At 41.7% G+C, this 26806-nt stretch overlaps 1 protein-coding gene across 1 annotated transcript in view; it reads right to left on the bottom strand.

The window, feature by feature from the left end:
* The window catches only part of SORCS3 (sortilin related VPS10 domain containing receptor 3), a 275609-nt gene that overhangs the window by 131846 nt on the left and 116957 nt on the right, over nt 1–26806 (bottom strand). Inside the window, exon 3 of the mRNA XM_069863574.1 lies at nt 19206–19305. Within this exon, the coding sequence (XP_069719675.1) occupies nt 19206–19305 (100 nt within the window). The remainder of the gene's footprint in view (nt 1–19205; nt 19306–26806) is intronic.

The raw sequence follows: 26806 nt of genomic DNA, 5'->3' as shown, positions 1-26806 counted from the left end.
ACACCTGTTGACCTAACGCATCGCCCATGCCAGACAGAGAACTGTAACATAGCTTAATAAAAATCACTTGCATCTGGAGAATGGAAGAAGGATGTAAGACTGCCAAAATAAAAAGATATTCCAGAAAGATCTTATATTTAAAAGGAAGGATACTTCAAGAATGAAAAGGTTTTCAATCCGATGTCACAGAAGGTTACAAAGCCAATAATGCTGTACATTAAAAGGTCGTTGTTGGAGTTCTGCTGGAGACAAGGAGCAAAAGACAGCACTAACAGTTACCTAGATGTGTTGTGGTACACACACAAAGCATCCACCCTGCCCTTTCACACACGATCTGCAATGCTTCAGTGGCTAGTTCGAGAAATGGGTCAGATGAGATAGAAAAGGTGATATTTCCACCAGATGGTTCACAAACTCAGGTAATTTGTCCCTCTGGAAGTGTAACAGTGGTTGCAAGATAAAATAATAAAACCAACAAGCTAGAAAAATTAACAGCTAGAGAGAAAGCTGGAAGGGTCTAACAACAGTCATATCTTGTTGTACATGTAATCACATTAGTAGCCCACACCCCTTCACCCAGATCCACTATCAATTCTCCATTCTTCAAGAAGAGAAGAGAACACAGCCAACATCTCTGTTGCCATCCATCCTACTAGGTAAGGCTGAACCTACACAAAGCAGGGTGGAAAAAACAGAAGGAACAGAAGTCTCAGAGCGAAAAACAAACAGCCACCACCAGTCATGCACCTAGGACTGCTCCACAGTTTTGTTACATGGTAAGCTGAAGAGAACAGTGTGAGACTCCAGGCTGTTTTTTTAATTATTTGTCTTTTTTTCTGCTGGAAGCCAGAGGGGAGTGGGCAACATTTGGCAGGGGAAATAGCAGGACATTTGTCAAAGGCCTGAAACAGCCACTTCTCATTATGAGGCCAGGGAGAAGGATCCACCCAAGCAGTGATTTAAATTAATCACTTTTCATTAGGAGCCAATAAACAAACTCCAGTCAGAATGAGCATTTCTGCCAGCACCCTATGTTGTCATTTGCAATTGCCATAAGGAATAGCAAAGAAACACCAGGGAGTTGTCAAATTTAATTTATAGTTTTTTAAGATCTAATCATTTTCTATAATATTAAATTAAATGGCAGCCTTTATTAAAAAGGAAATTACATTTCACCTTGCTATATTCTAGAATATATATATACACATGCATATATAAAGTATTATTTTCAGTTGGTGACTTCTCTGGTTAAGGTGGCAAGGGGAAGGGCAGGCAAAATTGATTACTGTTAAGGTTAAGTCCTTGAAAACATAGTTCAGATGAGGTGAAAAGCTTTAGAGGCTATAGCCTGACCTCCAGAACTCAGTGGACAATGAATGGCAAGCAGTAGACAAAACAAGACAGGCTGAAAATGAGACTGAACTTTAGGTGTCTCCTTTGAAGTTGAATGCAGAGGAAGAGCACTGACCAGTACATCGTGTATTGCCTTTAAAGCAGGAGATTTGGGGGACAGTGATGACACATACAGAGCTGGTCTGAATAAACTCCAGTTCAGCAGAACACCAGACACCTGCAGGGGAAGCTCAGAAAAGGGAGATGATGTGGAGAGACCATCTTGCAAGAACAACTGATACAACAAGGTACAGACTGAGATCTTTGGCACATGATTATGAAACACATCCACCTCCGAATACTTCATGGGAACTCACCACAGAAAATAAGAAACACAGGCTCCAGGCAGAAAAAGCAATGAGGGGAGGTGCCATACCCATACCTGCCATGATGTATTTGGTAAACACAACACAGAAGTATATAAGAGTCACTTATAGTGGTTGGAGAGTATGTAGAATCCTTGAAGGATCTCTGGACAAATGCAGAAGTGGAGAGAAAGAAAAATTGCACCGTATCACAGCACAAATACACTAAACCAGCATGTCCTCTGATGGAGCTAATATAAAAATGACTGCGAACCTTCCTCTTGTGCACCCAAGGCACAAGCACACACACACACAACCCTCCGTCATATTACTTGCATCCCTAGTATCAGATTCAGAAGTTTTATCACTACTCTTGCTCTATGATTCTGTTTTCCCAGCACAACAGAGATCTGTTTTGTGCACAGATGAATCTTTTGCTAAACTACCTCTGGGAAAAAAAAGAAAAAGAAAAAAAAAAGAGTGTGCCACATAAGACACATTTTTATTAATATTAGTCTTCATTGAGTCCTTTTACTTCTCTCAATCAACAAAAATGTTCACTGTAAGTTACCAAAGTGCATCTCTAAATCAGCATGGAGAAATTTTTTTAAGTACAATATCTGTAGCAGTAGCACCACTGAGATACATTAGCAGTAAGCATCCCAGTAAATGAATAAAGATGACAGGTTCAAAATAAATGTCTTTTGTTCCTAGAAATAAGGAGATGGCATTAAACTATTGTGTACTGCCATCTGATTTTCCTCTTCATTTTGATGCGCTTTTCATAAGCAGTCCTCTCCAGAGGTCTCAGTCACATTCTCATTTGCCTATTTAAAGTGCTATTCTAAAAAGAAATAAACAAAAGAGTTTAAAAAAAAAAAACTAAAACAAAAAAAAAATCCTACAAACCACCCAGGCCTCAATAGTTATAAAGGAAACCCAGCTCCACAGTAAAGTATCAATAATTTGCTCTGTAGCACTGCATTGCTCTCTTCTACAATTGAAAATGTAGCTCTACCACAAACACTGATGCAAAACCAAAAACTTAGGTTTTCGTGTTTACAGCTTCATAGTGATTTCCATATCGAATGTGGTGTTGGCCTCCTCCCACTACTCCTTCAACTCAGAAGCACTTTAGACCCTTCCTAAAAAAACAATTAGGTAATTCCTAAAATCAGGCTATATCTACATCAACAGAAAAACAGAAGTCTGCTTTACAGAAAGAAAAAAAAAAAAAGCTGTTGGTTTGGGTTTTGGTTGTTCTTTTCTTTGCTTCCATTTTGATTCAAAACATTTAAAGGATTCTGCGGTCCCACAAGATCTCTGGAGCTAAGTCATAGTTCCACACTAGCTTTGAGTTTAAAAAGCCAAAAAGATTCAACAGTTTGTGCTGAAATGTCAATGCAAATGGAGGATTTTTTGCTTTGTTTGGACTTAAGATGTCCTTTCCTTCTTTTGAAACTGAAAAAACAAAATCAAATGACATTTAAAGGCTTAAAGATACAAAAATCATTTTCTTCCTTCAAAACATCAGTTCATCAACAATGTGTTCAGTATGCATAATTGGGAAATCTCTTATGGGAAAAGTAAGTTCTTCCTGCTGAAATATTTTAGATTACATTTCACCATCTGAAAATTCTCACTAGCAAATACTTGGTTATTCATTCCACTTCAATTCTTCTCTCCTACATCGTTACTTCAATTTACTTGCCCTGCAGGCTAAAGGACACCCTTGGAGGTACAGACACAGCCTTAACCTCTAAGAACACAACTACACAGTGTGCCTGAAGTCCTTCTATGCCAATTCCCTGAAGGATCGATGCAGCTCATTGCAAAGCAAGTCTCATATTTTTTTGTTTTCCCCTCACCGTGTGTCAGTTCAATTTAAAAACTTTATTTTAATTAAATCAGCCCAACCACTGCCTCCACCCCCTGCCCTGAGACAAAACTAAATTGGTGTCACAAGAAAATGCCTACTTACCAGCAGAAAAAATACCCAGGTAAATAAGTATTAAGCCAAAAATATCTTTTCACAATTTGCACTATAGCACACCCTATGTTTACACAAACTTTTACAGAAGGTGTTTTGAGATGTCTCGGTACCTGCTCACTGCCCTGTAGAGATACTGACTCCCTCAATAATCAGGAGAAAAGGAAGCCAATCTCCACTTTCCAGTCACCAAGACCAGTGTATCAATCAGACGTGAAGAAATGGGAGATGGCAGTTATAAACATCTGCTGTAGAGAGAAATCCTATTTATTTACATACAAGTAAAGCAATCCACCCCATTAATTAGTGAACAGCAGCTGTGACGAGAGGGACATCTGCTCCCTGGGAAGCCAAACAAGACAGCCATGAAGAAGGCAACAGCTTCCATGTAATTGCTAACTTTGCATCCCAAAAGATAAACAGTCATTGCAACTCCTTGTGTAACAAAGCAGCCCAGATTTGGGGCTCCTTATTGCTTCACATGGTGCAAAAACTTCCCTAGTGGCCATCAGTCAAGCAGTAAAGGGGCACTGAGCTTTCCTAAGAGAGAAATTGTCTGGACCTACCCCATTTCAACTTCTTGTAACTTCACTTCTTACTGCTCAAAATTTAACATTAATAACAGATTGAATTAATGAATATAGCACCAGATCATATCTCTCAGAACCATAACACTGTAATCTTAAAGGATGAAGTGCACCGCAATCACTTTATAAGGGTTTATGAAGCATGCGTTATAAAAGTACCTCAGCCATAAGGCTTTTATACCTTGGCTCTCACTTCACTACAATCCCATAAAATCCAAGCAATCTTTAAGTGTTAAAGGTGACTTTCACTAATGTATTTATTATTGGATAATGAAAAATGAGTCAGACACCTGTAGAAACTGAGCAATGAAATAGAGTTTGTGGAGACTTTTGCATTGGGTCTGCATTATATGTACCATGACCAAAGAAACAAATAGCTCTCTCAAGACTTTGCAGGCACTTCATGTAAACTTTTCTCCAGTACTTCCTTAGTAATAGGACTCTAATTACAAACCAACGTCTATTCTGCAGAATCCCAGTGCTTGTCACTGAACTTTCCAGATGTCAACAACTGTTTTGGTAAGCATCCAACTCCTGTGAAGGATCACAGACTCCTCTACCTCTGCTGGACCCTGCAGCTCTCTACTCCAGTAAGTTGGTTTGAAAATGCAGCATAAATCTCTGACACTAACACCAAGGGACCCAATCTGTGGGTTTGCCATCTTTCCAGCCTTGAGAATGATCAGAGCACATCTTGCTGTTCAGGTCCTACATCTTTATAGAATGTTTTGTCTTTGTAGAAGGTCCATGAAAGAAGAGGGCCATTACATGGTAGAAAGTAAAAAGTGGGTTTTTTTAGCCTAAAACAGCATGGTCTTCTGGTGATACTGCAACACGAAAGAGAACATCACTTGGGGGCTTATTAATTTTTATGAATATAAAATCCTCTTCTGAAATGTAATATGTAATTATTGTGCTATCCTTTTTATATGTATTTAGACAGCCCATCTTCAAAATTGAGAGCAAGCTTCATCATATGTTTTGTAAACTGTATCGCAACAACATTCTGTGTAGATATAAAGACCATTTTATCAATCAGAAATGATGCAATCATAAACCTGCTCTCCAAACAGCACATCTTCCACACAAGGATCAAGCATCCCAGGTTCACTGTTAACTTGAAAAGCCCCAAAGCAGAACCCTGGTACAGTCAGAAATAAAACTAACAGTTATAGCTACAGCCAACCTATCATGTGCCTTATATCAACTCAACTCGGAAACAGAAGCTCAAGGGAGCATAAATCTGGCTTACGAAGATTAATAATCTACATGCATGAGACACTACTATTACACTTAGACGCTAATATGCAGTCCCAGCATGTGCTACATACAGCTGGCTCAGTCATGGAAGAGTACTCACTTAACATTACAGCATCTCAGTAATTCTTTCATTTGCTTCTCTTAAAGATTAAAAAGGATGGAGTTGCCAGAAAGACTTTGGGGAGATTCTGAGACAGAGCAGTTTGGTGGCAAAAGAATGATAATCTATTGTCCTCCTGTCTGAAATCCATAGGAGAGATATTTTACATGATTAACTCTGAGAAAAGAAATTAGTAAAATCACTCAAATAAGGACCAGTCACTACCTTGCCTTCTCTACAGAGATGCACATCAGCCCAACATGCTTGTTTACAGTGATTAACCCTGGTTAATCTTTCTGACCTCTATTGTTTCTCATACCCAATTCTATCCAGATTATAATTACAACTACAATTAATTGTTCAGTCTTGTACAAACTTAAAACAGGCTCTTGGCGTTACAACCATATCTGCCATAAATTGCAATACCAAAACAAAACACTTCACAGAGTTCCAAGCTCACACACCCCATCCTTGATGGAGAGTGTGCTACATTTAATTACCACCTCCAGCAGCTGCTCAAGAGCACAGATGCACCTTGCAAGATGCCCTGAGGATCAGGAGCAAATCAAGGCTAAATTGGATACAGAGCAAGAACCCCTCAAGGAAAACCACTCTGCCATCCTCCTTGGCAGGTGGGAATGAAAATATATCATGTCTGTAAGGCTCAGGCAAAATCAGAGCTGGGAAAATAACTCCGATACTCCACGGCTGCGTCCCAACCTGCTCACAATGCCAGATCCCAGCCTGGTTCCAATTTGCACGCACAGGAGTGGAATAAGCCATCGTACTAAACCCAACAAAGCAGAACGTCTCATCTTTGGTTTACTGCTAAGCAGGTCAGAACAACATGTCTCCCCGCTTTCTCTTGTCTTTTTGGCACTGGACACATGTACTTTTCACTTTTAATTACAAGGCACAGCAAGCATTTACTTGTTAAATTTCAGGTGCCAGTAGGGATGGAAGCCATCCAAAAAGCATGTGTTTGACCTGGCAAAAAGTGACTGATTGGCAACAGCCGCATGCTTCGTTATAAAACCTTTTCATTGTCACAGCCAGGCAGAGTTTACTGAAGGTTACTCCCTGCCATTATAGTTTTGTTACAGCTGCACTTTCTCCAGCTTCCCACATATCATCACGGCAAAGTCCTCTGCCACGCTAATTCCACCTTCCTGAGGCTGGTTTAGCTATTTTGCCACAGGCTTTTCCATATCACAGCATGTCCATGCACAGCTCCCCTCTACCAACTGCTAAACGTGTTACGAGTAACACCATTTATGGCTGGTTTTCTATATATCCAGTTTGACCAGCACTTCTATGATTGTGCCTGGTAGAATAGAAGGAACACCAGCTGGTGACCGTAGGGAGTAACCAGCGCTTCCACAGGAAAAAGAGACAGCAAATCAGTAGAAGACAATTTTAAAACTTCTAGTCTATATTATGCTTTGCACTGAAATCTTCTCTTTCTGCGTAGCATAGTTCTGCATGATGCCTCTTTACTCTTCTCAACTCTACCCAGGAAATCCCTAACTGATGCAACATCTAACAGATTTTTTGCTGATCCCAAACTGCGTGCACAGAAAGCAAAAAGCAGCATTTGCTGTAATAATTATATGTTATTTCAGTAAATGCACCATTGTGCTATTCTCCATAGAACTACAAAGCAATTTTCACCATTATAGTAACTTACCGTGTAAGCAGAAATAGTTACAGAAAAAAATGTTATCTGCAAGGAGAGGGTGTGTGCACCACAGCTGCTGGAACTGAGAACACCATTTATATAAAACACTCCTCTGATTATAGGTTTCACTTGGGAGAACACTTTACATGTGGGAATAAGTTTACTCTCAGCAGTTGTCCCATTACAGAAAAAAAAAACCAAAAAAGATGTGCATGGATAGTTACTCATGGGGGTAAACTTTTGCAGCCCGTATACAGCAGTCTATTTCATCTGAGGACAGTAGAGTGTTTCATGACTCTTTCGAAAAATAAAAATTGTATTATGTATCTCCCCAGAGGCCATTAGACCTGAATACAATTTTGAATGCATCATTGCTTCTCCTCTGCTTACCCACTTGATTTTTCTGCTTTTTAGTCACTTCACAGAAAGAACATAGGCAACAGTCAGCTTTATCAGTGTTCACATCCAGATGCTAATGATCTATCTCAATTTACTTACCTGGCATCTATTATTTGTGTCCCTCACTATCCCTAGTGTACTTCGCTTCCTAACATCCCCTTGCTGGAAGAAGCCAAGGAGGTAGAAGAGGGTCTATCCATTTTCTGGATGGAAGGCTCAGGCCCCCAAAGGTTAAAGTTACAAAACACGATTGCATTGCAGTGCTCTGCACAGTAGCACTCATCTCTAACCTATCCACCGTGGTTGCAAGCTCTGCATGCTAACTCAGGTGCCAGACTCTGCTAATCTATGCTATTAAAAATGAGAATTCACTTAATGAGTAATGCTGAAATTCTCTATTCTTTACTTTGGAAAAGAATAAAATAAATAGGCATTTTGCCACAAATTAGTGGGTCTGGTGGTTGGGGTTGGTGAGGGCTTGGAGGAAAATTTCCCTCAAAGAGAAATAACTGTGCCCTGGTGAATAAGCTTTTATGACTAAAGATCAAGGTCAGAGCATTGAGCAGTCTCCAAAAGGATCCACCTGTCCCTTTTCCAAGAGCTGCTCTCCACCCATTCTATTATTTTTCCTCCATTTTAATAACAGGACATGCTGACTCGTTCTTATTGATTGATTATCTTGCTGTCTGTGAAGCACCATTCCCCTCCCCGTTAATTCAAAACTACCTCATTTTTCATACTTCATAAATTAATATATTATTGGAGCTGCAGCAGTAAAGGAGATGCTGTGTTTCACAGAGAGGTAGAGAAGGTGGAGAAAGAAAGGAAGCCTCATAAATGGGCACTACATCAGGACTTGCAGACGTATCCACCCTGCTGACAGGCTGGGTGTTAAGTACACGCAGCCTCTTACAAGGTCTTGCATCCTGAAAGCCCTTCTTTACCCCTGTAAACACATTAGGACACTGAAAGCTCACACAAGTCCACTCTGCCCTCTTCATAAAAAGCAACAGCCACGCTTAGTGACAAAATTGCAGCTTTATTTTATGGGATATTATAACTTCTGTCTTTTAACACTTGGTGGCTAAATTAGAGCAAACTACCTCTTTTAATAAATACTGACAGCCAGCTCTGGGAAGTCCATACCTAAATGTGAATGTGACCTTCCCAGTTTCACCCAATCTCTTCTCTTTACGACCTCACACCATCCCTAACGCTCTGTAGGGCCCTGACTCTAGCAGTACAAGGTGAAGAGAGCACAACAGGAGAGGTGAACTGACTTCTAGGAAGCCAGAGGAGACAGCTCTGGCACAGATGTGCACTAGTATCCTGCCAAGCTGAATCCTACTTGGTAACTGGCCATTTTCCTGCAAACATTATCTGAAAGTCCTATAAAAACAAAGCTGGCATATTGGCTTGGGTTTCTCCCTTCTTTCCTCTTGCAATCTGACTCTCCAACCACTCCAATAAGTGATGAAGTGCAGTGATAATCTCCTCAACCAATCTCAGGTGTTTTAGGATGATGGGTCTGGGCATCGTGAGTTTAAAGTAGTAGCTACCTACATTCACCGTCACGAACGGTGCCAAACAATCACTGTTCACCCACTCACTTCTTGCACACAAAGCAACCTCGGGGAAGTGTGCACGGTAGATAAGAATTCAAACCCTTTGGACTTGATACCTCCACTAAGATCTGTGCCTGTTCTCATTCAAGTGGCCAATTTTTTTTTTTCCTAAAGCCCCAGGCAACACCTAAGCAGGGATTTCAGGATCACAGTTCCAGTCTTTGTTGGATAAATGACACAGCAGGTGTCTGGCTGCTTTTTTTTTTTTAATTTTATTTTACTCATACATCTTCTGTCGACATGACTGCTTTTATCAACCTGACTTGCAATATCTGTGAAGACTAAAACGACATTTATTTAACAAAACATTTTTCATAAAGCCAACTTAGACAGCCCTCATTTTATTCCCCATCTTTATTAATTAAATCCTGCATTAGGTTTCCATTCACTATCAATACTTACCTCAGCACTAACCAAACACGTATTAAATGAGTTCAGAAACCTATGAAAAATGCAAGCGAAAGCTCTGGGAGTGCTTAAGTACAAAGATATAAAAGGCAGATGCATAAAGCACACCCAGGTAGCCCTAATTCTGGAATTTTTTAATATATAATATTTTTTCCTTCATGAACACTGAAATGATGGCTTTCAATGTAGTATTTTTAAGAAAGGTATAAGCAGAAACAGATACTCATCTCTATTCTAACCCTCTCCCCTCCACCCCTATTAAGTAAGGCCATATGTGAACATTTAGTTAATTATTTTGATTGTGTTTATTTTTAGCAACAGCTTATGAGCAATGGGTGAGGTTCACTGCAGTTTGGGGGTTTTTTTGTTCGAGGTTTTTGGGTTTTTTTAAATTCAAATGCTTTTTCAAAGAATTAACTGAGAAAGCCACAAGAATCTCCGGTTTCAATGTACATGTATATTGAGAGACAGCCTTTCCCGGAGTACAATGACCAGATACGATGTTTAAGAAAGGGAAAAATTTAGGGATCCCATTGGGGACCTCTCAGAAGCTTGGGCTCCAATTCTGTGCTGTCTGTGACAACAGGTCTGGTGCTACACGACTTTCATTTATCTTTATCATTTATGTCAAGTACAAAGTAGCCAACCTTAAGTCTGCAAAGGAACAGATAGTAGATTGACCTCTAGGCACAGGAACCCACAGATCAGGTCAGGTCAGATCCCAGGGACCATCTGACACGCCAGGCTCCACGATTCCAGAGTGTAGCAGGGCAGAGCACTCTCACACAGGAGCCCCTGGATTGCAAAGATCCACAGGGAGGGACAATCCCTGAATCCAGGAATAATAACAGTTCAAAAAATCCCCAGCCAAACCAATTTGGACATGCTGGAAGACTTTATATTTTATATAAAGAGTATTTTAATAACACTCATATTTTGCTTTTATATCTGAACATCTTCCATTCATTGATCTCAAGCCATGTTTAAAACTAATAAACTAAGTCATCCAGCATTGGGAAATTATTTTTCTTACACAGGAAAGGTCAGAGAAATCTACAGAGAAAACGTGACTTTTCTGAATTCAAAAGAGACAATAAAAATCCCTTCAAAAGGAGAAATACCTGAAGTTCTCTTCTCCATGTATTACGACACATCTGTAACTCAAGAGATCTCTCTCACAGTTTCAGGTCATGGTTCTGCAAATATTTACATAAATTCTCTCTTTTCTCAGGCGACATATTCAAGCTGAATTAATCGGACAAGTAGAAAGAATCACACGCACAACAGCTCACAAGACTGCACCTGGTAGATAAAATACATCACGCCAATATCCTCTGATTCTACCATGGATGTTTTGGGTGACCTTGAGGAAATCAACTTTGCTTCATCAGCAAGTGAAGAAAAATATAACTACTTCATTCCCATCTGCATTATCCTATTTAAATTGTCAGTTCTGGAGAATGACAGTGGCTGTCCCTGAAGTGTGTTTACGAGGCAGAATAAACAGTCATGTTATCCAAATTGCAGTCACTTTTCTGCAGCCCACAGGTATAACCCAAGAAGACAAATCTGAGCTCAGCTAATTCAGACGATGTGCTTTAGAACTACAGCCTTTCCTGTACAGCAGGAGGCAGGTTTTGCACACACAGGCTCTGGACATGTGCTGTGAAGCACAGGAACATCACATGCAGCTCAAAAGGTCCAAAGAAAGGGTGCACAAGGAGATAGTTACAACTGCTCTTACAGCTCAGGTAATCTAGGACCTGCTAATGGCAGCTGCGAACCCAAGAGCTATTTAGTAAGTGGTTTTCATTGGGCTGAGGGAAAAGATTAGGGATAAAAGACAGTGGAATCATAGAATCACCAGGTTGGAAAAGACCCACCAGATCATTGAGTCCAACCATTCCCATCAATCACTAAACCGTGTCCCTCAGCACCTCATCCATTCATCCCTTAAACCCCTCCAGGGAAGGTGACTCAACACCCTCCCTGGGCAGCCTCTGCCAGGGACCAATGACCCTTTCCATGAAAATTTTTTCGTAATGTTCAGCCTAAACCTCTCCTGGCAGAGCTTGAGGCCATTCCCTCTCGTCCTGTCCCCTGTCCCTTGGGAGAAGAGCCCAGCTCCCTCCTCTCCACAACCTCCTTTCAGGGAGTTGGAGAGAGCCTCCTCTTCTCCAGGCTAAACACCCCCAGCTCTCTCAGCCGCTCGTCTTGTTCTCCAGCCCCCTCACCAGCTTCATTGCTCTTCTCTGGACACACTTTAGGCTCTAGAATACTCCAGACCTCTGGTCCTCAGTGATAGCTTGGGATGCAATCTTAAGAAAAAGCAGCAGATAACTAATAAGAGCTGTGGCAAAGGCTGGCAGCTCAGTTCAGGCCCTCTTAGCAAGCATCAGGTGCATGCTGGAACTTCTGCCTCATCAGCCTATCACATATTCGATGAGTAAGAGAAAAACAAAATGCCGTAGAATCCTCTTTGGAATCAAATGAACCAAGAAATAAAGGCAAAGCCAAAATCAGTTTGGACTGCAGCTCTTCCCTGAGGCTTCAAGTACAGCTGAGGAATTCCCTTTGGAGGTACCCGAGCCCAGGACCACATTTGCTATCAGTTACTCTCCAAGTGAGCATGAAGAAATAAAACTGAGATCAAAGCGACTTGTGCCCATTTAGGACCTACAGCTCCTGTAGGAGGAGGTGTCACTCCCAATGTGCTAGCTAGTTTCCAGTCGGTTAGGTGCATTTCTCTGCGATTTCAATATTACAGTCACAATTAACTTCTTCCTTCATTAACCTGAACTGCAACGCAGCATTGCTCTCTGCCAACTCATAAACTGTGGCCACGCTTCATCCCCAAGAAGCTGCACAGAAACAAACAAATGTAATTAGATTTAGCTTTTACAGCTTCTGACACTCCAAATATCTCTAAGCATTTCTCATTCTGATGCGGCAAGTTCAGAGGCATGACTAGGGATGAGAGATGGTGCATGCTTCTGGCTTTTATAGCTTTAGTGATTTGGACTTCCCCTTCATTTTGGCTCTAAGACAACTGGGAAAGTTGTCTGCAAAACCATTTTCTCAAAGCTCTTTAACTGAGCGCTGTAACTTTACTTCTGCTTTATGCTGTTTGCAACTACTGTTCAAATCCCTTAGCTAGAAGGTCTAAATAAATAGAAGCTAAATAAAATCTCTAATGCTTCAGTGCTGGTATAAGAGAAAAATGGGAGGAATCCTCAAGTCAATCACCTGGGTGATATTTCTGTGCAGAAAATAAGCATAAAAGGCCACAGAACTTTTAATTCTTCAAGTTATCACCTACAGCAACGATGGTAACGGTGCGAGAGAAAAGCTAAAGACGACTGCATCCAATTGAATTGCAAAGCAAATTCATGAAGAAAAATACATCAGAACTGGCACCTCAGATCTTAAACGCAATCAGGACCTCCCGTTTATCCACATCTCATCTGAGCAATACTATTATATATACAGGCAAGTGCTTTAGGTTTGATTTTGTCAGAGTTGTCATTCTCTTCCTTTTTCCTCTCTTCTATTTCTCTCGAATGCTTTTTTAACTCCATCCCCACAAACTGCAAAGAAATTCCAAGGGTAGAGATAAAAGTTTCTCAGTAAAAACTGAGTTTTCAACCAAGCAACAACTTCAACAAGAGTATTCCCTCTTCACAGAATATTTAACGTAAAAAGTAATATATTAAACCTATGGCTCAACAACATTTCCTTCAGCTTTCAAATGGCATCTTAGTGCCTGAGCAAAGCAATTCTTCAGATATATGGGACTTCCATTCTCACCTTCTTTCTACACCCTTTGGAAGGACTTCACATCCCTCTTTGAGGCATCAATTCTAAAATTAATCCTGCTACTGACAACCAAGAAGAAAGCAAATGTTCTTGGGACAGAGGATCTTGCACATCAGCTCCAAACAGTGCCATGTTGAAGTGTAAGCAGTCACCAAAGAATCACAGGCTTAATTTTTTTTTTGTGGCAATTATCCAATTTTCAACAACCAAACAGAAAAAGAAAAAATGGGAGAGAAAGCAAATGGGGATTTAAAAAGTCAAGAGAAATGTTCTTATTAAAATAGAAGAGACTTTTTCCCTTAGTGCTTTGGAAGAAATAAACAATTTAATTCCCAGACTGCTGTGAAAATCTGCCTCTAGTAAAATGTAACTAACACCCCAAATATAGCATTAAATTAAAGGTCAGCAGGGAACTGAGATCTCTGCCCAGCAGAGAGTAAGCAGCCTTTTATCATATCCCTAAAGACAGACAAGAGGCTATAGGGTAGAAAAGCCAAAGCTACACATTTTACAAATCTCAGCTTTTCAGAGCACTCAACCATCTGCCCTTAAATCCCATTCCTCTGTAAAAAAGGGGCACTGCTGAACAAACATGAAAGTTTCTCATTTCTAAAGTTAACCACAGAATTATCAGGCTCCTTACTACCTATGAGTTGACCAGGACAAGCAGATGATTTTCACGTGGTCCCTCTGGCAAACAAATGGATGGGCAGATGCACTGAAGGGGAAATCATGTCCTGGAATGCATTTTGCCTATTAGAGCATCTTCATGGTGGTGGAAGTGTCAAAACTGCAGGCACTTTTCTTCTCACTAGGACTCAAATGAGTAACTCTTAAAAGAAAGCTATTGCTCCCAGGACTTCAGAGTTGTCTGACTGCTAGGGCTAATGATGACCTGAAATTTCATAGTATTAATGAGAATTCAATGCAGATTTTCCTGATCCGAATACAAGTCCCTAGTGTGCAAGTGAAAGAAGAAACAGCCTAAGCATCTGCAGGAGAGCAGATCTAAGTCTGGCGGCTTCAGCTCTCAGCAGCAGAGGCTCTGTGCACAGTTGCAAAGTGTTGTGGAGCCCTGAGCTGTTAGTTCATAGGGGAAGGGAATCAGCTGTTTCACTGCTCCACGGGAAGGTGGAAGTAGTCCTGGCTCACTGCAGGAAGCATTTCAGCTCCAGAAGCTATGGATTCACAACAGCTCCAGAGGCTATGGATTCACAACGGGCTGCTGCCTGCTTGACTGCTTCCTTATATCGACACTCCAGAGCGGTCTCATTTCACATAATGGGTGCTTTCAGGTAGCCAAGCTGGCCCTGGTCACTGAGAACGATACTTGGAGAGGCAAGAAGAATCATAGCTGGGAAGAAGTATTCTCAGCAACTTCCTTTATTATCTGTGTGGTTTTATACTGATTTAATTACAACTGCAAACCTCAAATGGAAAAGTGTGTTTTCCAAACACCTTCTTGTGATTTCTCAGACATGGACAGTCCCCATCTCAGCTCCAAAACCAGCTGTCAGCAGGTTGGCCAACACATAGAAGCTGGTATTCTGGGACCCAGCTCTGCCTTTGCCTAGCACCACGTGGCCACCTCAGCTCCGTCTTGGCTATGCAGCTCTGTGCCTTGGTTAACTCTGTGCACACAGAGGGTTGATATCTCCCAGTGACAACACATAAAACCAAGGAACATTCATAGCCTAAATCTGGCTTCTAAGAGCCAAGCATCATCACAGCCAAGAGGTGCCCAGGGAGAATGGAGGCTGCCCTGGATTTATCATCATGATATCCATGCAAATTGTGTTTCTTCACCTCTTCCCACCTCAGCTGCCTCTTTCCTCTTCAGACACAGAGACATAGAATCATAGAATCACCAGGTTGGAAAAGACCCACTGGATCATCAAGTCCAACCATTCCCATCAATCACTAAACCATGTCCCTCAGCACCTCGTCCTCCCGTCCCTTAAACCCCTCCAGGGAAGGGGACTCAACCCCCTCCCTGGGCAGCCTCTGCCAGTGCCCAATGACCCTTTCTGTTCAGCCTAAACCTCCCCTGGCGGAGCTTGAGGCCATTCCCTCTCGTCCTGTCCCCTGGCACTTGGGAGAAGAGGCCACCCTCCTCTCCACATCTTCCTTTCAGATAGTTGTAGAGATCAATGATCCCCCCCATGGTGATTTTGCCCATTGATAAACACTAGTGACTGATGTGTTTCACTGACAAGCAAAAGCTATGACTGAAGGACGAGCTGCTTCCAGGCTGCTCCAGCATTTGCAGTCCTGCTGTGTCAGGAAAGACATTTCAATACTCAGCTGGACACCAAATACAGACGGGGTAATATTCAACATCCTGCTGGGGCTTTCCAGTTAGGGACGGGGGACACACTAGGGGACAGTTTAGAAGGAAGTCTAAAGAGAACATGAAATGAACAAAATCGACTAACCGAAACAAGAGTTTATAGCTTAAAAGATGAAGGCTGATGATGCGTGAAGCTAACCGGGGAGTTGCTTTTGCCATCAGTTATACAGCAGATGCTCAAACATTAGTTTTGCTGGGTGTCAGAATAAAATCCTAAGAGAATTAGATATTCTAAGGCCTTAAAGAGCCATTAGGTTATCAAGTGTGACCTCCACTTGTAGCACACATTCCAGAATTTCACCAAATCATTCCTACATTTAGCTCAATATCTCTTCCAGAAAGGAATCCTCTTTCTAAGGAAAGGATGTTGAAGTGTCATAATTCAGGAGGGTAAGTTGTATATCAGGTGTGACTTTCTTGGTACCAAGAGATGAGAATCACACAAGATTCCAGACCATGAGTTGTAGACATGCCTCACCCAGCCACTCAGCCTCTGCATTTTACCTCTATCCTCAACCGATCCCCCATACTGAAATAAGCAGAGATTTTGGTAAAGTGAAATCAGTGTCCCACTGTGACCTGGCACAGCACTAAGAGAAATACAGCAGAAGATGCCAAAAACCTTACAGTACTCCCACAAAAAAAATTTTAAAAAAAAATATACATAGAAACAAAAAGCTTTTCTTTTAAAGGAAGGAAGGAAAAAAGCCAGCATTTAAGCCCTCTTGCTTCATAATTGAGCCTAGGATTATGCCACAATTCAGGTAAATGATGTTTATATAACTGGCATTTGGCTGAATGCATAATTCCTATTTAACAGCTGAAGAAAGCCATTTTGGGTCTTCAAAGAAATCTGACAGGTAATTCCCACTGTAGTTCTGCAGGGTAGCTGAGAGGTAATTATCCTTCTCACTAGTAAATCAATTAGGAATGAATGTATGGAAAGCTTTTCCCCTCCTCCAAGTAACTGCTAATCCTCTAAGCACTAATGAGAAGACGGGGCTAGCAACAGTGTGTAAACCCATCAAAAATCGACAGGAGCTGTGGAGCATGCAGGGTCCAATCGCTACCTAGGAGCTAATGCCTCAGGAGAAAATCACTTGCCTGGAAAGGGTCTGCATGATTCCCCGTGTGTGCACGCGCCCTGTGCATGTGTTGCATGTGGTATCTCCCTCCCTGTTTATTACCTCAAACTAAGACCACTTTTTGAGGCTCCCAAGAGATCCCTGTGTTGTGATGAACTCACCAGCACTCGTGCTGTTAAAGGTGAAACATGAGATCTGGACTTTTTCTGCGGGGGTGCAATTGATTCACCTCACCTACTGCTTTGCGATTCATCATTGGTGGTTCTCCTTAGGAGCTCAGCAAAAGCAAGATGCTTACTCTGCAGGCCACTGGAAAAATATTCACCCAGAGAGACCTGCAGAAATTACAACCCAAGTGCATTTTTTTGCAGCGCGCAACCTTAAAAATCTGGAAGGAATGGGTGGACAATAAACCTGATATTGAATTTGACAAATCCCAGATGCTCTCATCCAGTGACATTTTCTCCAGGCATTTTTCAAATGCCGCATGCATGTTTGGAGCTGCTCTGGTGGTCAAAAAGCACATTCAGCTCAGAGTTCGGACAAACCAGCTGTTAAAATTGTGCACAGTAACAGTGCCCATATATTTAACAGAGGTAGAAAGAATGAAAACAAGTCGTTCCCACAGCAGCCAACATTGAAGCTGGTTTCATACGGGTTTTCCTTACAGCTCGTCTCTCCATTTTAGAAGATTTTTTAGGAAGGGGAAGAAGAGGGAAGGCAGATAGACAGGTCCAGAGATAAGTTCCTTAAGATGCAAGACCAAAAAAATGTTATAAAAAATTGTCATCTCAAATAAGAAAACCGCAAGTAAAATCTGCATGCCACTATATGATGAAATTTAGGTGTTCTTAGTAAAAGAGGAAAAAAAAAAAAAGGACTGCTTATTCGTAAATCTTGATAGCTTGAGAAATTGCTAGAAGATAATCATATATCCTAGTACTCCGATTTGTGAGGGAGACTTTACACTCGTGAAGTAAGATTTGTAACTGAACATATTGCCTCTGATTTTGGGTGAGCAGAGTTGCTTTGGAAACAAAACGAAGAAGTATTAACTCTTCAGTGACCACCCCATTGGACACGAGAGTGGTGTGAAGGCCAGAAGAGCTCATTACAAAACATCTTCCTTCTAGTTTGCTCAGAAAAAAGAAGTGAAGGTCGTTGTCACGATAATTCAGCTTCTGCATTTGAAAAAAATATAAACTGTCCCCTGCCCACTCTATTCTGCCTTTTCTCTATACATCCAAACACATACATATTGTTGCCAATAGTAATCAGAGCTATGACTGCCTTAAAGTTTCATACTTTTAAATAAATATCAATCCCAAAAGCTCTGCAGTCAGACCAGAGATGGAAAACACAACATTAGTAATAAGAACAGCACAAGCAGCAAAATACCAGTTTGGAAACCTATTGATGGAGATGATGGGCAGTTTGGAAGTGATCAAGCCGAATAGGCTGCATCCCATCCAATCACAACTCCACTGCCAGCAATTAGCTGCGTGCTGCAGTCCTCCCACGTGGATCCCTGTGGGTAGCTGAAAGTGTCTTTGTCTCCCCTGAATCAACACAGACACTAACTTTAAACCAAACAGGCGCTGAGTAGTAGCTCCTGGGCTGCGCTCTGCGAGCCAGCTGCAGCCCTCACTGCATCACGTAGGAAGGGGCTTTGAAAGCTATGACCTCATCTTCTCTCCTATACGTTCAGATAAAATCTTAAGCCTCCCGCCCACGTTCCCAGGCATATTTTGCTTTCAGCCCCCTTACGTGATGTAACCAACGAAAATGTCATTTACCTCCAGGTTTTAAAAGCACAAAGGGGAAAAGAGTCAAATGCAGAAATAAATGCCTTTTACACACTATTTCTAATAATAAGGATACAGAGAATTCAGGGAGAGGTGTATTAACCAAAGCCAGTGTAAGCAAGAACCTCAGAAACATTTGTGCGAGTTCAGCTTCTTTAAAGGTGTAAGAGTCAGAAGCAAATAAAAGCAATCCTTTTATTTCTCTAACACATTCAGCAGGAGATTAAGCACTCCATCCCCATCACAAGTAAAATAGGCATAGTTCTACTGGATTCCACTTAGACAGCAAAAGAAAGCTCTTGTGAACTACCAACAGATTTCTCTTTAGGATCATAATTCTTCTGAGAATGAATAGAATGCTGTAATTTTGTTTCTGTAGCTATCAGCTTGATAGCTCTCCCTTACCTTCCTCTTGTTAGTGGGACTGACATAAAGGTAGCTCAGCACAGTCTTCAGGCCTACTTTGTCATTTAGCTTTTCATAGGTAGTGCCATAGTCTGTTGACCTGGAGGAAAGAGGAGACAAGAAGAGTTCATGTGGTTATTAGAGCTCAGGGGAACGAAATGAGTGAATAGATGCTCAAAGTTAAGCTTGAGCATTATTACTCTTAAAACTCGAGCTTTTGTGTTTCATTCAGTGTGGCCAGCAGAAAAGAAAAGAAAACTGGAGTCCTTTGGGGCAGGGTCTGTCTCTGCATCAATTGATTCTATGCACCTGGAAAGCTATGGAGTGCCCATGAAGATGGACTTTGGGGGTAGGTTCTGTTCTCATGGGACAGTGTGGGACTGCAGGCGTTATTTACATGAGAGGACTCTGATCTCACCCTTAGCACAAATTCTCTTTTCAGCTAAATCCAACAGAAGAATCCAAATTAAACCCATCAACAACAGTTTCATTTAAGTAGGCTGATTTTTGACTTGGATATGGGGATCCAAATGTGGCTCAGAATTGTAACAGCTGAAATCACGTCGAGATAAAAATGTGCCTTAGCTGGCATTTTGAGTCTTCAGTCACCCCCATCCTACTTTGTGCCAAGAATTTAATTTTTCTGAGTTACAAAGACAGATTCAGGCCCCTACACTAGCAAATCCTACCCAGAGAAGCAGATGATCTGGGGGTGGCATTACCCATTCGTGACTGGGGAAAGGGCCGCTTCGTCACAGAGGGTTTTCTGAAGCTTCCTCCCCCTCATCTGTGGGCATGTTTGAAACCTCACCTCGCCCTTCGTTTTTCTCCGCTGTTTTTATACTCTGCTTTTCCTGACAAAGGAGGCTTTTCTTGCTAGAACAAATCAACAGCTACCTAGTACAGGACCCCACACCTGATCAGTGGTGTCACAACCTGCATGAAAAGCCCACCCATCCCATCCAAACTGTGGGAAGAGCTCAGCTCCTGACACTACACAGCTTCAGTCATGTTAACAGAGCAAACACAGTCCTTATCAGGTGGGCAAGGAAAGACCCTCACCAAAAGCCTACCTGGACATACCTATGATTTTATTAAGATGAGTATTCATGGCCCCACCCTCCCCCCAGTCACGCTTTTTACTAAACAGGTGATCAAAGAACACGTAGCAATTCAGCGCCTTTGCTAGTATCTTGCTCCAGCAGTTTTCTGATTTTCTAAGCTCAGCAAGCCTCCAGCATCTGCAGCTTTGTGATTCTGCCTGAAACCAATCCCCTGTTCCTTGTCTGTCTGGCAGAGGAATGGTCCAAGTCACCCTTATGGCATCACAGTGAACGGTCCCACTCAAGCAGCATCGGAAGCAGAGCGATGCCAGAATCTGCACCCAGCTCTGCCGGCTCCCTTGCTCCTAGTGGAGTCCAGAATGACACCAAAAGGGCTATGCCACAAAACCAGATGGCTAGTTCCAGACTTTCAAGTACTAGGACCCGTGAAGTCAAAAGCATATTTTATTGTTGATGTGGCTTCAACATATTTACTTCTTGACACCTTCCAAGCACAATTCCTAAATGTTTTGCAAACCGGTTCTTTCCTTGAATGGGTTGAACCAACCTTCCTCCTTTGAACACTCAGCAGTCAGGAGTGCTTCAAGTCTTAAACAACTTCCTTGGGCTCTGGTCTTTAATATTAAAATAGAGATAATACTAGTTCTGTTTAGATTTAATATCCTTTTGTACTGATGCATGGTATTGATACTCCCCAGACTTCAGAGAGACATCCTCCAGATGATATAACAATAATTTACTGTATTTCTATTGCTCTTTCCCATCCAAGGTGTCTAAAGTTCTTGTCTCCCTAGGTATCAACATCACAGAGAAAACCTAGCAGTTTTCCCCTTCCATCCAAGCTTGGAACTGAAGCAGCTCGCTTGATAAAACTGAATAATCCAGATCAATTAATTCAACGGGTCAGGAATCTCCAGTAACACTAAGCTTTAAGCAGAAGGTAACGCACACAGGGCAACCACTCAGGTGCTTCCTTGATCTCACCCTTCCAACAGCACTGAAGCTCCAAACAAGATATATTGGTGACTACACGTGTACCAGCCAGCAGCTAGGCAAAGAGATCACTGGTTTCAATCAGCATTCAAAGAGAATACAAACAGCAGATTAATATTCCGACAAAGCTACTTTGGTTTTGTTCTCAGAGTCATTTTCAGATCTCCCAAAATGCTTTGCACTTCTAAAGATGCAGTCTGGATGCCCTAATGACTCTTTCTCATTAAACTATTATCACTCATTGCATTTGCCCTTTCAAAGAATAGCTGGAAAGGAAGTAGGATCATTATTTCATTAGCTTCTCTCAGGCTTTCTTTATTGTCATGACAGTCACCACTGGCTTCACAGAAAGTCTCAAAGGATATCACAATAATATACTGTATTTCCATAGCACTTTCCCATCCAAAGTATCTGAAGCTTTTGTCTCGTGTTAATCCATTCAAACTAACAAAGTCCCAAGAGCCATACTGAGAAATATTATCTCTATTCTAGCGATGAAGGAACTGAAAGCTTGTTCAGGTAATGGATTTTTTTTTTCAAAAGCAGACACCTACAATTAGCTGTTTTAGCTTCTATAATCACGTAGTGTACGGCTCAATATTCAAACCTGCTAAACTCCTACCACCAAACTGCCCGATTTGAAGACAAGTATTTAAAAAAAAAAAGTTGGCTGCCTAGTATTAACAACTCAAACCTGAACATTTGGAGAGAGATGACCCACAGGTGGAATAGAACAGGTCTGGTTCAGCTTTTAATCTTAACTTGATCCTTTCTCCTTCACTAATTACTCATCTTTCAGTCGAAAGATTCTAACTGCTAATTAACTAGCTCACATGTCCTTAAAGTTGCTCAACATTACCAGAAGACTGGATAACTTGTTTTCTCCCATTCCTCTAGTCAGAATAGAATCCGCTTCAAAACACATAATTAAATAATTGTAGGGGAAGAAAGGTTGTAGTTATATCAAAATGACAAAAGACTAAATGATACCAAAGATCCTTTCCTTGAGTCAAATTCCTGCTTTAACTTTGGTTGGGCCTTTTATGACCAAATGATTGTGCCTAGGTGGTCCTCCTCTAAGTTGCTCCATCGAAGCCACCACTGGAGTCTCATCATCTTGGAAGGCTGTTATCGCCTTCAACCTCAAGCCAATATTTGCAGATTGTTTCTAATCACACACACAAACACACACGTGTGTATACATAAAAGCATTGTTAAACAATGCATCCGTAAAACCAGTTGTTGCACCTCATTACACCTCTGCTAGCACAGAAACTATTACAATGTGGAATGGATTCTGGCTAGATATACAAAGCTTGTAAAAGCTCAGACCTCGTATTTTGTCTCACATGTCCTTATATATTGATCTTACAGAATTTCATCATCCCCTCTATCCTGCTTTCCATCCTTCAAACCAAGCTGCTGGCAATAGCCCTAGAAAGGCTGTACAGTGAAAAGTAACAAACCTCAAGGGATAGTCCAGTCTTGAATGGGCCTTTGTTTACTCTACTTCATCTTTTTAGCTTTTAGAACTAGCAGTTCCTATCAGCCATGAGGAAGCATCTCTTTGCTAGTCTTGGTTAACACGAAGGAAGACTTGTTCCAGTCCAACACAAGTGCCACAGTCATATAACTGAATAACTGTAGTACAAGATTCTATATATTCTCCTTAGAAAATAGAACTGCAAATTGACCCATAGTGATGTTGAATTCTAAACAGTTGGGAAAGAAAACCACCTGCCAGTTTCCACTGCCCTCCCCTAAGGGGCTGTGATGTGTTTCAATCATTGCTGCAAGATCTGTCTCGCAGTCTGTCAAGGCAGGGCTCAAGGGGTACAGCCAGGCAGAGAAGCTTCTCTCTGCCAAACCTGCCCACAACTCTGTGCACTGAGAGGTAACAAAATCCATCTTGTTTCCATACGTTTGAGCCTGAGCATCCCCGGGAATCAAACAAAAAGGCCTGAGCCAGCAGACTTCAATATTGTGATAAGGTTTGCTCATCCCAGGGATGGGAAGTAGAAGTGTGGAGAGGCAGAGAGAACAGCTTTTAGAGGAGTTCTCCGTTCAGATGGTTTCCATCTCAGGGCTCTGTCAAGCAGGCAAAGGAAGTTTTCTGGGTGACTGCAATCTCAGCCACCCAGCTATGGAGATAGGCTATAAAATATGTTATCAGTCTCTCAGGAGTAAAAGAGCTGCAAATGCTGGCACTGGATGGCTGGGAGATACAAACCAGCTGGAGAGTACCTGTGCCACCTACTCTCCTGTCAAGGGGTTTCTCCCCTGTGCCTGTGACACTTCCCAGCTGTATGTGGAGAAGGAGGAGGTACAGTTTTGATTTTAGATTGTCAGTCTTTTTCCTCAGATACTAAATCTTAGGCATTCATCACCAGATCTGAGTCCTGCTATACACACACCTGCAGCCCCATACCAAGAACTGCATGGGGGCACAGCTCTGCTTAAATGAATAGAAGAACGACCCGATTCTCTGTGCGCTTCAGAGAGCAACAGAAACCCACAAAGCTCAGACAAACATTTGCTTCTCTTTTCTTGTGCCTGCAAACTGTCTGCCCGTCCCTCCATACACTCCAAACAACTTCTTGTTTTTACCAATTGGCCAATTCTCTCTCAGTCTGACAGAGAAACAAAAACCCAAGAGGAACAAAGTTTCTACAAGTTTCATGAAAAGCAGCAGTCAACAAAAGGAGAGCAAACTTATTAGCACGCAGAGAAAAGCTGCAACATGAAACCAAATCCCATGAGAAATGAGAGTAGGCACATCTCTCTGAAGATCCAGCTGCAGGAAAACATTCAAACCCAGCACACATATTAATACACTACAAAGAATCCAACTGCACTACACAAGAATTCAAACTGCTAAACTTCCATTGCTTGTGAAACAATTAGTTTCCATATCTCCCCTCCCATTCCTCCCTATCAAATCATCCTCCTTGAGATAAAGGCCTTTCTGAAGCTACGACATGCTGAGAAGAGACTCCTCCTGAGTCACAGTCCCATCTGACCACTGTCTGTGGTGGTGACAGCTGTAAACCCCTTTGGGCAGCTACTCTGGTGACTCAAGTGGTTCAGGGCTCGGCCAGAAGCTGGTTCAGCACTGACCCCACCATGCTGCCTGGCACTAAAGTGGCTGAATGTGTTCTTACTGGAGTGTAAATTCCTAAACTCTCCCAAGTGATGGGACAGGACAAGAGGGAATGGCCTCAAGCTCTACCAGGGGAGGTTTAGGCTGGACATTAGGAAATAAATTTTCATGGAAAGGGTCACTGGGCACTGGAACAGGCTGCCCAGGGAGGGGGTTGAGTCACCTTCCCTGGAGGGGTTTAAGGGACGGGTGGACGAGGTGCTGAGGGACATGGGTTAGTGTTTGATAGGAATGGTTGGACTCGATGATCCAGTAGGTCTTTTCCAACCTGGTGATTCTATGATTCTATGAAATTGGGAACTGAGCCAACCACAGAATGATTACCACTCCAGGTGGGACACTGGTCCCACTAACTTACAGCCAGGGCAGAGGGCTGCTCCTCTTCAAAAGGACACCAGTCATTTAGCATGCCCTGGCCCTGCCTCTCCAAAACTTTGAGGTTATTCCTTTTCTTCCTTGACCATTTTACACTAGTTCCCAGCTTTTGGCAACTATGGCTACTAGTGGCTAAATATCCTCCCCTCCCAAAGCCTTTTTCAGATTTATTTGCAACAGAGAGAAGCAACCTCTCCTCTTTTAGGGCTGCTTTTGAGCCCAAAGCCACAGTCTGCCTTGGCCAGCCAAATGCAGGGACAAAAACACAGAGTTGGTCCTGCAGCTAATCCAGCCCCAGCTGTAGCTCAGGGTGACAGCTACTACTGTCACTATCAAGACAGGCAATGGGTGCAAGTCTAGCAATGCTCCCACAGAAGAAGTGGACGTGGTGCCACTCATCACCGCTAGCCGAGCTCCCCAGGCTCTCCTCCTCTGCCTCCGTGTCACTGACCTGGTCACACACAAGGACGCTTTTTCTGGGGAAGTGGGGGAGGAAACAAAAGCCAAACACAAAAAACTCAGGTAAACAATAAAACCAACCTATGCTGGACTGTGACTGCTTGCTACCCAAGGAAATCCACATATCTGTGCTCAAGGATGCTCCCACCCAACAGAGCACAGCATTTGCCATCTTGAGAGTTTGCTTTTACCCCACCATTATTTTAGGGTGACTGGAATAAATATAAAGTCAGAATATTTTACAATTGCAAACAGAAGCAACTGTCTCCCTCAGTTTTCTTTAGTGAGATGGGGACAAAGGACAATAAAGAACATCTGGGAAAGTGAACAAAAACTGAGAAAGCATATGATACTGATTCCTGGTACAGCGCTTCTAAACCTACAATATCACAGACTTTCTAAATTGAAGATGATGCCTTCGTGTGCAAGTGCCATCAGTGAGCTTTTTAGTTTCATAAATCTGTCAAATCCCACAGGCAAACTTTGCAACTTCATTATGAAGTTAATAAACACCACAACTCTGTGCTGTATGAAGAGATGCTCCCTTTTGTTTCAGCTTGATAATATAATTCAGAGCCCACTGCTATCACTTCAAGAGAATGAAAACATGGAGATCCATGCTGCCATTTGTGATTTCACTGATTCTATTCACATTCCCCACAGATATTTTTTTCCCAGTTTGAAGAGTTCCCATTTATTTAGCCACTCCTTGTACAATCTAGTCATATCTCTGATCATTCTATGTCTACTCTTTCTTGTCCAATTATGTCTTTTGTCATGGATGCCTCAGAGACTCATCTTTAACAGATCTTTCTTGCAAAATAAAAACAATCCAAATAAACTAGCAAAAACCCAGAGCATTTGAAAAAAACTAAATAAAAGCATTTTCTTCCATCATACACAAGGTCTTATATCCTCAATATTTCTGGAATTGTAAGTCACTAGTTCAAAAGTACCTAATACTGGAGATCATATTGCAGAAAAGGAAGTTAACGTATATCATAGTTCTGGTAATTTCTCTTGGAAAATATATTTTCCTTTTAGTTTGCATATCACCTAAACAGCAGAATATCCACCACTATTTATATTATGATACCAGCATCCTCCCTCAATTCCCTTTTATTTTTTTTTTTATTAATGACAATTACCACCACCAAACCTGCAAAAGACTTCAAGATGAACTTTATTGATAAATTTCAATTTATAATGCACAACAGAGACTGGCAAGGCAAAATGAGCAGCGATGATGTGTTAGTCACCGCAATCTGCACTTCAAAATTAAGGAAATGGGAACTAACTAGGAACTGGCTTCCTCTTTTTTTTTCCTTGCAAATTCTTGTCTTCTTTTTTTATATCTGACAGGAAAGTTATCCTGCCTTGTTTGTTCAATGAGTCTTTGGGAGGATTCTGGATGTCTCACAGGCTGGACAAAAGGTTACACAATACTCCATCTCTTGATTTATGGGCAATAAAGCACAAGAGATGTGAATATCAGTCACATTTCTAGTGGCAGATTGATCATTAGCATTTCATTTGATTGTCATCCTACA

The sequence above is a fragment of the Phaenicophaeus curvirostris genome, chromosome 9, assembly GCF_032191515.1.
Source record: "Phaenicophaeus curvirostris isolate KB17595 chromosome 9, BPBGC_Pcur_1.0, whole genome shotgun sequence".
NCBI classification, from domain to species: Eukaryota; Metazoa; Chordata; class Aves; order Cuculiformes; family Cuculidae; genus Phaenicophaeus; species Phaenicophaeus curvirostris.
This window is presented reverse-complemented; position numbering and strand designations above follow the sequence as displayed.